The following is a 13,790-nucleotide window of genomic DNA, read 5'->3' as shown; positions in this document are numbered from 1 at the left end:
CGCCCCACCCAGGTGACACATGACACTTCAAGATCACCTGCTGGGTGCTGTCTCTGGAATGAGGAAAATCAGAAATGAAATGCTGTAATACACATTTAGCAAGACTACCCCATAACTGCAACAGTACATTATAGCAAAGAATGAAGATGGAAGAGAGATTTAACATGGCAAAGATCAGATCAGAGTAAATACTGTAGCTAAACCCATAAATGAAATCACTTCCCAAAGCTTTTTCAACCAGTGTTTTCAGCCATCTCACTGCCAAAACATCTCAATCTATATATTCTTTATGCGATTTTAAAAATAAAATCATAAAAGACAAATACAGATTAAAATAGAGCACGAAAATCAGCATAGGTTAAAAAATTATTAATCCCCAAAAAGAGAACGTAAAGAATGGGTCAGAATACGAAAGCCTGGCATTGTACATAAAGGTGAAATGAAATTTGGTAAACCTATCAAGATTGTTAAAGTCAATCGCAATAGTGTTGTCACCCAGGATAGTAAAGTATGGAATGTCAGGCGTGTTACCAAATGTGTTAATGGTACTTCTTAGTTTCTCCTTAGGGGAGAAATGTGTTGCAATGTGATTCTATTTTTTCATTTTCTTTCCCTTTAAATTCCTGTGTACTTTTAATCCTGGCACCTGCCACTCAGTTAGTTATAATTCCAATTAGAATTGGAATCTCTTGTGGTTCTCGTTGGTCACTCTGCTCTGAGACCTGGATTGAGCAGCACTGTGCTCTCTTAAACTAAAGTCCTGTTTTCCTTATTTTGGATTTTGCGATTCATTTTATTTGGACTTTTACAAAAAGGTGTAGGGAAAAGTTATGGAAGCCCATTAAAAAAGCTTAAAACAACCAGAAACTTAAACATTGTTTGGCAGGAATGGAAATGAACGCTGAAATGGCTGCAATGGAATCTTACTGGCAAAAGAAAGACAAAACGGCAACAAGTGTTCTTATTAGGGATCCGCGTTCTCATTTGCACACGAGGCAATGAGGTGGTCTTACCATTCGAAGAACACCAACTTCAAGAGCAGCAAATAAAGGTGCTCAGGTGTCTGGACATGAAGGTGGAGGCCCTGGAAATTGGAGTGCAGAACTGGCTACCACCCCACCTTGAACCCAACAACTGGGATTGGAGGTACATTCGGAAAGGCTGCTGGAGCCGACGAGACGCAAGACCTCTGTAGAGCACACCCTCATTGGCCAGTCAACTTAAGAAAGAAATTCCTCAGAGGGCTCCCTGCAACGAAAACTGAAGGAACTGTGTGCATTCTTGTGGTTTGCAGAAAGGTCTACCAGAGGGAGAAGATGGTCTGAGCCATTTCCAGATGAAGATGTCACTCCTGGTCAGCAAGATCATACCGACACAGGCTATCAGATCCGCAGTTCCAGAAGTCAGTGAAAGGGTTGGGATCATTCAGAATTTATGCACTTGTGCCAAGGCCCAGAACCTTAACTCCCACAGACGATTACTTACCTGTGAACCGTTAACCTGTTTTCCCTCCATAGGATAACATTGACACTTTTTCTCCAAAAAGTTTAAGTGTTGAGTTTTGAAATCTAAAAATATTATTTAAAAATCATACAAATAACCAAAACGTGTTTACTTACCTGTTTGCAGGAAATGTCCCAGTGCTGAATCTAGGTATCCAGCACAGAGTTAGAAAAGTCACGTGAAAAGTAACTTACCTGCAATTTACTGAAAAAGCCTATTCATTTCAATGTACTGCTCCAAAAAGTGTCTAAGTGTGGAGTTTTGAAATCTAAGAATATTCTTTAAAAATTATGTGAATAACCAAAATGTAATTACTTACCTGTTTCCATGAAATGTCCCAGTGCTGAATCTAGGTATCCAGCACATAGTTAGAAAAATAACATAAAAAGTAACTTACCTGTAATTTACTGAAAAGGCCTAATAATTTCAATGTACTGCATTTGCCAAGAGTTGCAACTTACTGCATCCCCTGTAAATCAAACAAAGTACAATTTCTATTGCATTTTCAAATAGTTCTATAGCCAGTAACTTATCACTGAAAAGTATTTAATGCTTACCTGTGCCAGGCTTGCTTGGTTCTAAAAATAAAACAGTATATATTTTTATACAAATGCGCCATTTAGAGGCGTACGGAGTTCTAAAATATGACACGCACCCCCCCAACTGTGTTTGCCGTGTCAAACTTCTTAAACCATATGTGGCACATATGGCAGGGTTTGATTAAGAACTACACTGGGTAGACCTATGTGTACGAACTGCAAAGGTCCACCTTAGTGCAAACATGATTATGGTTCTCGGTCTTAGGTTATATTTGTCCGTATTCTCAAACCTCTGTAAATATTTTAACTCGTGTTTTTATTAAATGAGTGCTTTTATTCGATTTTAATGGTGTATGAGGACACTTGCGTTACAATTGTCACATCTTTGTAGAAGCAGGAGAATCCCGTTCCTGGAAGGTTACTTTGATACATGGAATATATAAATGCAAGTGCTTACCCTTTTTATGTTTTCTATTGTTGTGATGTTCAATTATGCACTTTTATGGCCCTAGAGGCCGAAATCAAGTTATTATTTAATTGAAAACAAAGATCATATTCTTCAAGTCAACAGTTCAAGACAAACCAACAACCGGCTGGACGAATTCACAACCCAAATACATTTGCAGACATAAGATAATTTATTTCTGACAGCAAGTGTATTTTAAAAACCCACACCAGTAAAACTCTAACCTGGTACAAAAGAGAGAGTTCCTGAATACCTTCAGGAATTACTTCAAAACCACCAACACAGTCTCTGTCATTACCCAACTGAATGATGGAAACACTGCTCACTGGTGTCCTACAGCCAGCAGCTCCCCTGAAATGCATCCAAGACATCAACATTCTAACAGAGGGGCTGAAAAGAATGGCTTAAGCCTATAGTGCAGAGCCTGCAATGGTTGCCCAGAATGCTTGAATCAACCTGGACACCCACATATTTACCTGTAAAATCAAATACAACCAACACTATCGTACCAGGCAGAAAAACGTACCATTTCTGAAGGTCACCACACAAAATCATTATATAAAAACATTTCAAGTCAAGAAAAAGAAAAGAAAATGTGGCCCATTGTGGGACTATTTCCAATCTCCAGAACCCTGTGCTCACATTCAATCAATTATGTCTCAATCTTAGAATAACTTAAGACATGCAAATCTGAGGATATCCACTGGTTTAAAATACTTTAACATAACTATTCCATTGCAGATCATCGTACTTTCATCTCACTTTTTGTATTGTTTTGTTTATGGTAAAGGAAAACAAATATTTTATAAAAGGAAAAAGGAAAAAAAAAAGACGGACCATAAGATAAGCCTTGTATAGCTACGTATCCAAGGTATGTAGTCACAAACCACCCCAGGTTATTCCATCACTTCAGAAAGAAGTAGGAAAAACCTTTAAAAGATCGCCCCGTGTTCAACAAGTAAGCAAATACCTTATACTGCTGTGATCAAGTATGGAGATACATTTCCAGTCCATCCCACCCACAGCTGAGTTGTGTGCACATTTTATTTGATCACTCCCTACCACCTTTACTACCTGAAAACACTTTTGCTTCCTAGCAAAATGTGTATGTGTATACACAATTATTAATACAGGACTTCTGCTCAACCAAGTACCTTTATGGGCATCAGTTTGGTGGTCTGTTAAATTTGAAAACATTTAGGATCAGAGTAGGCCCCAGTGTTAAGTGTATGAAAATGGACGTTTATATTAATGGGAGACTGGCTGAAGACATGGCACCAACATTCTTACAACTATACAGCAAAAACGTCTCAAAGGGTTGCAAGCCTTACCTTGGAAGCGGGTGTACCCCAGTGTCTCACCACGAAAACTCTTATAATATTTCACTCCATAAACTATAATTGGCCTTCGCAGGATGTGTGCAAGGACAAAGATATGTGTCTGCTCCAGACTTGCCCCAGGCTGTTGGGAGACAAGAACATTAAAATAAATAGTCAGAAAAGCATTTCATGCTAGCTAGATAATAAAATGGACATTGGTGAAGCCAGGAACATACACTCACACAGTAAATTAAATGAAAATGCTACCTGCCCTGTAAGCATCCGTTTGTAGGGTGCAGTGCTGTAGATTAACAGATTTAACATATCCCGCAATCTAGTGTTGGGCTCGGACGTTTGAGAATAAGTCTCAGGGGGTCACTAGATGGGCTGTTACTTTCTCTTCTTGTACATTGCGCATGAGCGTAGACTCGATTGTCTATTTATTGTTTTTCACACAGCAGGTGAGCGTTTGTATGGAGAGCGAAAGAAAAGTAAAGTGCATAAAACACAAATATGCAGTGGAAACTAGCAAACAAAAGAGCAGGACAGAGCCACGTTTGCATGAAGTAGGGTGGCTGCATGTGAATTACAACTACACGCTACTCAGATGCTTTGGATGGTGCAGTTGTACAAATAATATCATCATCATCTTGCCTACAATGGTTAGTTGATGGGCAAGGATTTTCATACATAACCAGTTACTTACCTTTGGAAACCATCTTTCTGGTGGATACTCTTATCTACTCGCAGATTCCTCCCCTTGTGAATATTCCACAAGCTCCAGACTGGATCCTCAAACTTTAGAGCAGTGCTCCTGAGATGCAAATAAGCACCACCCATGTGTGCGGAGAAGAGATATTCATGCCCAGAAGTTCAATGTACCACTCTCGGAACTCAGTCTCATCCGCTGCCAGTTGACTTGGGTTGAGTCATTCCAGATCTTCAGAACTTGGGGCATGGGAAGCAGTGGCAGTAATGAGTACCAAGCACCACTCTAGACAGAAGGCGTCTGATAGAGAGCCGCTTTGGTAACTCCAGGGTGCATAAGTGTTGACAATGCATGTTCGCCAGGGGCAAAAAAAGATCGAGCTAGGGGTCACTCCATTGCTGGAAGACGTCCGGTGCCAACTTCAGGTACAACTGCCATTCTCACTTGGTTAAGAGTTGGTCCATACCATTTCAACAATCTGTTAGACAATTTACGTTGAGAGAAAGCACTTGGCTCTGCTCTCCTTAAACCGTTCTAGGGCAGGTTCCACTTTTTTTGCCAAAAAGCAGACAGCTGTCAAACAGCATGTCAATTAAGGATTGCTTGGACGTCCCCGAAGAAGATGATACACATCTTCCAGACATGAAATCTAAGAGCCACACTACTGCTCATCGCTCTCCGACACGGTCAGTCGTGTCCAAGTTACAGTCTATAGCATATTCCACACAGCATCGCAATCATCTGGAATAGCATGTGTAAAGAATGCTCGAAGGTCATCCAGAACTGCAGATAAAACCCATGCCACTATATCCCAAAAGATAATCAGCAGCTGCCTACAAAGCAGCTGGCATTTACTGACCTCAGAGCAAGGTTCAAGGAGGAAAAGGAAAATACTGCTAACCAGTATGCATCTGTCCTTGGCATGTAGAGCTGCAGATTCTCACACTTAGCATTAGATCGCCATCTGATGTTGGGCTCGGATGCTTGCACATTGTTGTCCTGGAAGAAGTCTTTGTAGTCACGAGACAGGCGACTCATCCCTTGGACGATAGTGCGCATGGGCAAAAACTCCATCATTACATTGGTTTTCGCCATGATGGGAAATGATGGAGGGAGTAGAAGGAAAAGGAGGACCATGTGTGTACATCTAAGTAAGATTGAACTGGAACAGATACAGGTACCGGGGAAAAGGGTGGGCGTGTGAGAATCTGCAGCTCTACATGCCAAGGACAGATGCATACTGCTAAGTAGCATTTTCTGTTCGAGGCATATGAGCTGCAGATCTCACACTTAGCATAGACTTTACAGTAGTATCTCCCCTAGCGGTGGTCACCTGTATTGGTTGCAGTAGTTTGAAAGAGTTAAGAACAGCTTGGCCCACAGAAGCTTACTGCTTGGCTTGCACGTCACCACAATAGTGTTTAGTGATGGTGTGTGTTGTAGACCATGTTGCTTCTTTACAGATGTCTTCCAGGGGAATGTTTCCTTAAGAATGCCATAGAGGCCCCTAGTTTGCGTGTGGAGTGCGCTCTAGGGGGAATTGTTAATCAGCGTTTCGCTTTTTGTTAGCATATTTGGATACATTTAACGATCCACCTAGCAATCCCAGCTTTAGATATGGGATTTCCTTTTTGCGGTGGGGAGAAAGCTACAAACAATTGTTTTGCGAAAGGATTTGATTCTGTCAAAGTAATAAAGTAGGGCTCTTTTAATATCTAAGGTGTCTAGGGCTCTCTCTGCTACAGAGTCTGGGTTTGGAAAAAACACTGGTAACTCCACTGATTGGTTAAGATGAAAAGGAGAGATGACTTTAGGAAGGAATTTTGGGTTTGTCCTGAGGACTACTTTGTTACGATGCAATTGTAAGAATGGTTCCTGTATGGTTAAAGCCTGGATCTCACTTACCCTTCTAAGAGAGGTAATACCAACAAGGAAAGCTACTTTCCATGTGAGGAACTGTAGTTCACATTTGTGCAAATGTTCAAATGGGGGTCCCCGTGAGCCTGGTAAGAATTATATTTAGGTTCCAGGAGAGGGTGGTAACCTAGGAGGAATGATTATTTTCTTTTTTAGGTCCTCCATAAAGACTTTAATTGCAGGGACTCTAAACAGTAACAAGTGCTGTCTGTTTTTTAAGTAAGCAGCAAGTGCTGCTAGATGTAGACGTATAGATGAATATGCTAAATTACATCTCTGCGAGTGCAGTAGGTAGAAAATGATATTCTGGATGGAGGCATCCAGTGGATCAATATAGTTATTAGTGCAGTAAATGGCAAATCTTTTCCATTTTGAAGCATAGCAAGCTCTAGTAGTAGGTCGTCTGGCTTCTTTAATGATGTTCATACAGTCCGGTGGTAGGTGAAGGTAACCGAACTCGAGGACTTCAGGAGCCAGATATCCAGATCCAGGTCAGCTGAATCTGGCGGTCTGATCTGTCCATGGTTCTGCGTTAGCAGGCATGGGGAGAGGCACAGTTTCTGATGTGGAACCAGTGAGAGTTTCCACAGTGTTGTGAACCATGGTTGGCGTGCCCATGTGGGAGCTACTAAGATTAGTTTGAGAGACTGTTGTCGGAGCTTGTGTACCACTAGTGGAATTAGTGGGAGTGGCGGAAATGCGTACGCAAATCTGCCTGACCAGTTCATCCATATCGTATGGTCCTTGGACAACAAGTGTGGAAACCTGGCAGCGAAGGTTGGGCATTTTGCGTTGTTGTGTGTGTGAACTTGGGGATGTAGTTCCCATTCGTGTATCTGTTGTGTCTGTCAACTTAACAGATCCGTAATCTGATTGTGAACTCCTGGAAGGTGTCCTGTGAGCGAGGAGTCTGTTGTAAGTATTATCTGTGGAACAGGTTCGAGGAACGGCCGCCCTCTGGACAAGTTTGTTGTGTTCCACCACTGCAGAGAGCGATGTGTGCGCCTGTCCACTAACCCCAGATCTGTAAGTTGTGCTTGAGACTGATTCCACTGATGTGCTAGACATTCCTGTAATGGAAGCATTTGAAGTCTTGCATATGGTACAATAAAAATGCAAGATGCCCTCATGCCTATGAGCTGCATGAACACTTAGGCTTGGAGAGTATGTTGGGCTCGAAATTTGGTGACGAGGACTTGTATGCTTTCTATCCTGGCTGGACTGGGATATGCTAGAGCTGGGGAGGTGTTTATTGTAGCCCCTAGATATTGGTGTATATGAGAGGGCTGGAGATGCAACTTGGTGTAGTTGATTGTGAACCCCAAGTTGTGCAATGTCTGAATGGTTTGGGGAGTGTGTTGAACACACTGGTTGAATGTCTTGGCTTTTATTAGCCAGTCGCCTAGATATGGGAAGACATGGATCGGTTGTCTTCTGAGGTATGCTGCTACTACTGCAAGGCATTTTGTGAACACTCTGGGTGCAGTGGTGACTTCGAATGGAAGGACTTTGAAGTGATAGTGTTGTCCGTCCACTACAAACCTTAGATACTTTCTGTGAGAGGGATGTATGGGAATGTGGAAGTAGGCGTCCTTGAAATCTAGTGTGGAAAGGAAGTCGCCTTGTTGCAGCAGCGGGAGCACTTGTTGGAGAGTGATGTTGTAAGGGAACAGGCTCTATTGCGTGTTTTGTGGCCATTGGATGCTGCTTGGGTGGTATGTGTGGGGGGGGGTAGCTGTAAGTTCTAGGCAGTAACCATACTGGATAATTTGCCTCACCCACTTGTCTGTTGTGATGGAATTCCAGACAAGTAGGAACTGTGATATTCTCCCACCGACTGGAGTAGGATGGCCTGGGGGGAGCCGAGGGAAGTTACTGTTTTGTGGCAGAGGAGGTACGAGTGTTATTACCTCAACCTCTTCCTTTATTGTTATTTCCTCTATATCCGCCTCTAAAATATCCTCAATTGGGGGATGTTTGTGTAGTGGCTTTAGAGGAAGATGAGGTGTCTGCTCCCATGTTTTTGGAGGCCCCTCTATAGAATGATGTGACGAAAGGAGCCACGTGTTTGTGGAGACTGTAAAGCTCCCTTGGACTTAGCAGTCGTAGTATCTTTTTTCATTTTTTCAAGTGCAGTGTCCACAGCTAGACCAAAAAGTTGTTGTTGGTTGAAGGGCTGGTTGAGGATGGTAGTCTGGACTTCCTGCATAAAACCTGAGATAAGCAGCCAGGCTCGCTACCTAAGGAGCACACTGGTATTAGTGGATTTAGAGGCAGTGTCTGCCGCGTCAAGTGCACATTTTATTGACGCGTTTTAAATTAGTTTGCCCTCTTGGATAAGATCATTTGCTTGGGTTTTATATTGATCTGGCGAATGTTGTAGTAGGGTTTCTAACTGATCGTAGTGAGCCCTATCATATCGTGCGAGCAGTGCCTGCGTGTTGGCTTTGCACCAGTGGCTGCTTGCACAGCTACTCTTTTGCCAGAAGCGTCTAACAATTTGGATTCTTTATCAGGGGGTGGCGCCTCCCCGGAAGTTTGGGAGTTGGCACGCTTTCTAGCGTTGGAAGCTACTAGAGAATCCAAAGGCAGCTGTCCCTTAATGTAAGGAGGATCTTCAGGGGCAGGTCTATACTTTTTTTCCATTCTAGGGTTAAGAATCCTGGCACGTATGGGTTCTTTAAACACTTCGGGGGCATGTTTAATGACTCCCTTTATCATTGGCAATATTTGCACTATCTTTTGGGACTGCTCAAATGTATCCAACAGGAAGTCTTTTCTGCTGCATCCGAGTGCATTGTGATGCCATGATAGATGGCAGCCCTATTAATTAACTGCCCAAAACCAATATTATCGTCTGGGGGAGATGGTTTTGAGGGGTATGTGTGTGAGCTTGGGACGTCTGGTATATCTGTTGGGACAGGGTATTCCCAATCATCCGGATCAGTTGGATACATGAATGGGTCATTTGGGTCCCCCCTCACCCCTAGGTCATCCTCATCATCCTCATCTGGGGATGTATGAGGTGGAGAAGTTTCAGGCTGAGGTGTTGTGTTAGGTTTAGGAAGAGGAAGTGGGTTAGAAGGAAGTATAGGAGAAGAAGGATGCATAGGTGATGTGGCAGAGTCCTTCACAGGCACTGGAGAAGCAGGTGCTGTGTAACTTCCTCTTGTTACATGGCAGAGCTGTGGCATGCTCTGTTTTTGGATTAATATAAATCTTTTTCTGTTTAGAATCGACAGGATCAGGGTGAAAAAGTTCCTCTTCCTCAGGAACCGCTTTCGGCGCCGATTTTTTCGGTTCAGAGCGGGGCTGGTGTTGACTTTTATTGTCTTTGGCCTTAGGAGGCGTGGTAAAGTCCTTAGGCTTAGCTTTTGGTTCCGATGCTCTTGGTTTCGGAGCCGAAGCGGGATCTTTAAACTTTTGGAAACGTTTGAAGCTGGGTTATCCAAAGGCCTCGAGGTTTTCGGGCCGACTTGTCTTTGGAGGTGGTAGGCGTCGGAGCCGAGAGTTCTTTTGGTTTCGGTGCAGAAGGTGCCGGTGGGATTAGCACATGCGGTTTGCTCTATCCCGATCTACCGAAAGGCTTTTCTTTTTTCTTCGGAGCCAGGCCTGGAGGCGGGTCTTCTGAAGAGTGTTTTCGGTCGTGACTGGGGCCAGCAGGTGAAGTCTTGACCATTGCCTTAGGTTTTAGTGGGGTTGGGGCAGTAGTACTCACTCGTTGCCCAGGAGTGATGGGGTCATCTGAGTCATGTGCCTCCGACACAATTTTGAGATCTTCGGAATCTTCTTCTGGGACATCTGTGCCTTCGAAGATATCCACTGGTTCCGGAGCTGATCTCTGCAAGATGTGTCGTCGAGCTCTTCGATCTTGAATGGTCTTCTTCGATCAAAAGGATGCGCAGGCTGGACAGATGGACTCGTCGTGTTCAGGTGATAGGCACAGGTTGCAGACCTTATGATGGTCACTGTGCAGGAATTTTGCTCCACACTGGGGGAATTTCTTGAATGGCGTCCTTTCCATGAGCTGTAGGCCACACGGCGTGGATAGGCCCAACGGCCGCATCGACGACCGGAATTGAGCCGATTAAAGTTTTTTGTTGAAGATAAAGATGTTCGAAGTCAATCTGAAGAGTTTTGGAAGTTTTCCACGTCGAAATGGTTTGAAATAGAGATTTCGAACCAGAGCGCAAAAGTTGCATCCGAACTCAATGATGGAAAAGGAAAATGCTACTTACCAGTATGCATCTGTTCTTGGCATGTAGAGCTGCAGAGTTGTACACTATGCATAGGTCGCCAGCTGGTGATGGGTCTGGATGTTTGCAGTTTGTTGTTGTCCTGAAAAGTTCTTTGGAACTCACGAGTTAGGTGACTCCTCCTTAGGACCACATTGCTCATGGGCATCGGCTCCATCCCCAGATTGTTTTTCGCCATTAGGGATACGATGAAGCTTTGCATGTACAGTAAGGATACCCGTGTAATTTGTATCTAATTAAGATAATACTGGAAGACCAGGGTAGCCGGGGAGGTGGGTGGGCGTATACAACTCTGCAGCTCTACATGCCAAGAACAGATGCATACTGGTAAGTAGCATTTTCCGTTAGAGGCATATGAGCTGCAGATTGTACACTATTAATAGATTATATAGCAGTACCCACTCTTAGCGGCGACCACCCCTATCTGTTGCAGTAGTTTGGAATAATGTTTTGAGAACAGCCTGGCCCACATTAGCATGTTATTTTGTTTGCACATCTACACAATAGTGTTTTGTGAATGTGTGCGGTGTAGCCCATGTGGCTGCTCTTCAGATGTCGTCTAGGGGAATGTTCCCTAAAAATGCCATTGAAGCCCCTATCTTTCTGGTAGAGTGGGCTTTAGGAGGAATAGATAGCGTAAGTTTAGCTTTGTGGTAACAAATCTGTATGCATTTGACAATCCAGCTAGCTATTCCAGATTTTGAAATGGGATTGCCCTTGTGTGGTGGTGAGAAAGACACAAAAAGTTGTTTTGACTAACGAAAGGGTGGTGTTCTTTCTATGACATCTAAAGTGTGAAGAGCTCTTTCTGCTACGGACTGTGGTTGCGAGAAGAAAACTGGCAGTTCCACAGATTGATTGAGATGGAATGGAGAAATGACTTTAGGCAGGAATTTTGGATTGGTACGCAGAACAACCTTATTTTAATGCATTTGCAAAAAGGGTTCTTGAATGGTTAGTGCTTGTAGTTCACTAACTCTGCGCAGGGAGGTAATAGCTACTAGGAACGCAACCTTCCAGGTTAAAAATTGTAATTCACATTTGTGCAGGGGTTCGAAGGGAGGCCCCAGTAGCCGTGTGAGAACGACGTTTAAATTCCATACAGTTGAAGGTGGTACTCTGGGAGGAATTATTTTTTTAAGGCTTCCATAAAGGCTTTAATGGCAGGCACTCTGAACAGAGATAGATGTTGTCTGTTTTGCAGATATGCTGCTATTGCAGCAAGATGTAGTCTAATAGACGTAAAGGCTAAGTTACATCTTTGAAGATGCAGTAAGTAACCTATGATGTGTTGAATAGCCACATCTAAGGGAATAATGTTGTTGTTATGACAATAGATTACAAATCGTTTCCACTTGGCTGCATAACATGCCCTAGTGGTAGGAAGTCTAGCTTCTTTAATGACATTCATGAAGTCTGGAGGAAGGTTCAGATATCCAAATTCTAGGACTTCAGGAGCCAGATCGCAAGGTTGAGCTTAGCTGGGTCCGGGTGTCTGATCTCTCCACGGTTCTGTGTTTAGAGGTGTGGAGACAGGTACAGTTTTTGGTGTGGTACCACAGACAGTTGTAGCAGTGTGGTGTACCACGGTTGTCTGGCCCACTTTGGAGCAACTAGGATGAGGGTCAGAGAATGCTGCTGTAGTTTGCGTACTACTAGTGGGATGAGTGGTAGAGGTGGAAAAGCGTACGCAAATCTGTTTGTCCAATTCATCCATATCGCATTGCCTTTGGACAGTGGGTGTGGATATCTGACGGCGAAGCTTGGGCATTTTGCGTTTGTGGGTGCAAAGAGGTCTATCTGAAGTTGTCCCCACATCTGAAAGAATGACTGAAGAACTTGCGTATGAAATTCCCACTCGTGGGTCTGTTGCGTTTGACGACTTAACAGATCTGCTATAGTATTTTGTACTCCTGGGACATGTTGGGCTAGAAGGAATATGTTCTGAAGTATGGCCCACCTCCATATTTCTTGTGCTAGTTGAGATAGTTGCAGGGAGTGCGTGCCTCCTTGCTTCTGTATGTAATACATTGCTGTCATGTTGTCCATGCGGACTAACACAGCTTTGTTTGCTACTTGCTTCTGGAAAGTTTTTAGTGCCAGGAATACTGCTAGTAACTCCAGATGATTGATGTGGAGTAACTTTTATTGCGGTGTCCACCTGCCTTGCATGGTGTGTTGCCGTAGGTGGCCTCCCAAGCCGGAGAGCGATGCGTCAGCAGTCAGGATTATTTGGGGAACTGGCTCTAGGAACGGTCGTCCCTTGGAAAGGTTCTTGGTGTTCCACCAATGCAGAGAGCGATGAGTTCGACCGCCTACCAATAGTAGGTCTGTTAAGTGACCTTGAGCCTGGTTCCATTGACGTGATAAGCACTCTTGTAGCGGACACATTTGAAGTCTTGCATGGGGCACTATGAAGATGCAAGAGGCCATCATGCCTATGAGTTGCATGAACATTCGTGCTGGGATGGAGTGTTGTAGCTGAAACTTTGCTAGGAGAGTTTGCATGCTGGCTATACTTGCTGGGGTGGGATAAGCTAGCGCTGTTGAGGTGTTTATTGTGGCACCTAGGTACTTTGGATGGCTGTAGATGAGACTTGGTGTGGTTTATTGTGAACCCCAAGTCGTGGAGCAGGTGGATGGTGGTATGAGGGTGTTTTACGCATTGATTGTGTGAGCTGGCTTTTATGAGCCAGTCGTCGAGGTACGGGAAGACATGGATGGGCTGTCTTCATAGATGCGCTGCCACCACTGACAAGCACTTGGTGAAGACCCTTGGTGCTGTTGTGACTCCGAATGGGAGTACTATGAACTGGTAGTGCTGCCCGTCTATTACAAACCTGAGATACTTCCGGTGAGCTTTGTGAATGGGAATGTGGAAGTATGCGTCCTTGAGGTCTAGAGTAGCCAGGAAGTAGTTTTGTGACAAGAGAAAGGACTTGCTGGAGTGTGACCATGTGAAAATGGCCTGACTGTATATATATGTTTAGCGGTCTGAGGTCTAGAATAGGCCTTAGAGAGCCGTCCTTCTTTGGGATTAGAAAATATAGAGAGTAAACCTCCTTGTTTTACTGGTGCAGA

The 13,790-nt window shown here is 43.8% G+C and overlaps 1 protein-coding gene across 1 annotated transcript in view; it reads right to left on the bottom strand.

Annotated features, from left to right (window-relative positions):
• The window catches only part of ZRANB1 (zinc finger RANBP2-type containing 1), a 245,816-nt gene that overhangs the window by 76,423 nt on the left and 155,603 nt on the right, over positions 1 to 13,790 (bottom strand). Inside the window, exon 8 of the mRNA XM_078644031.1 lies at positions 3,840 to 3,969. Coding sequence (XP_078500157.1) covers positions 3,840 to 3,969 — 130 coding nt within the window. The remainder of the gene's footprint in view (positions 1 to 3,839; positions 3,970 to 13,790) is intronic.

The sequence above is a fragment of the Lissotriton helveticus genome, chromosome 5_1 (assembly GCF_964261635.1).
Source record: "Lissotriton helveticus chromosome 5_1, aLisHel1.1, whole genome shotgun sequence".
Lineage (NCBI taxonomy): Eukaryota > Metazoa > Chordata > Amphibia > Caudata > Salamandridae > Lissotriton > Lissotriton helveticus.
The sequence above is the reverse complement of the archived record's forward strand: the minus strand, read 5'-3'. Positions and strand labels throughout refer to the sequence as shown.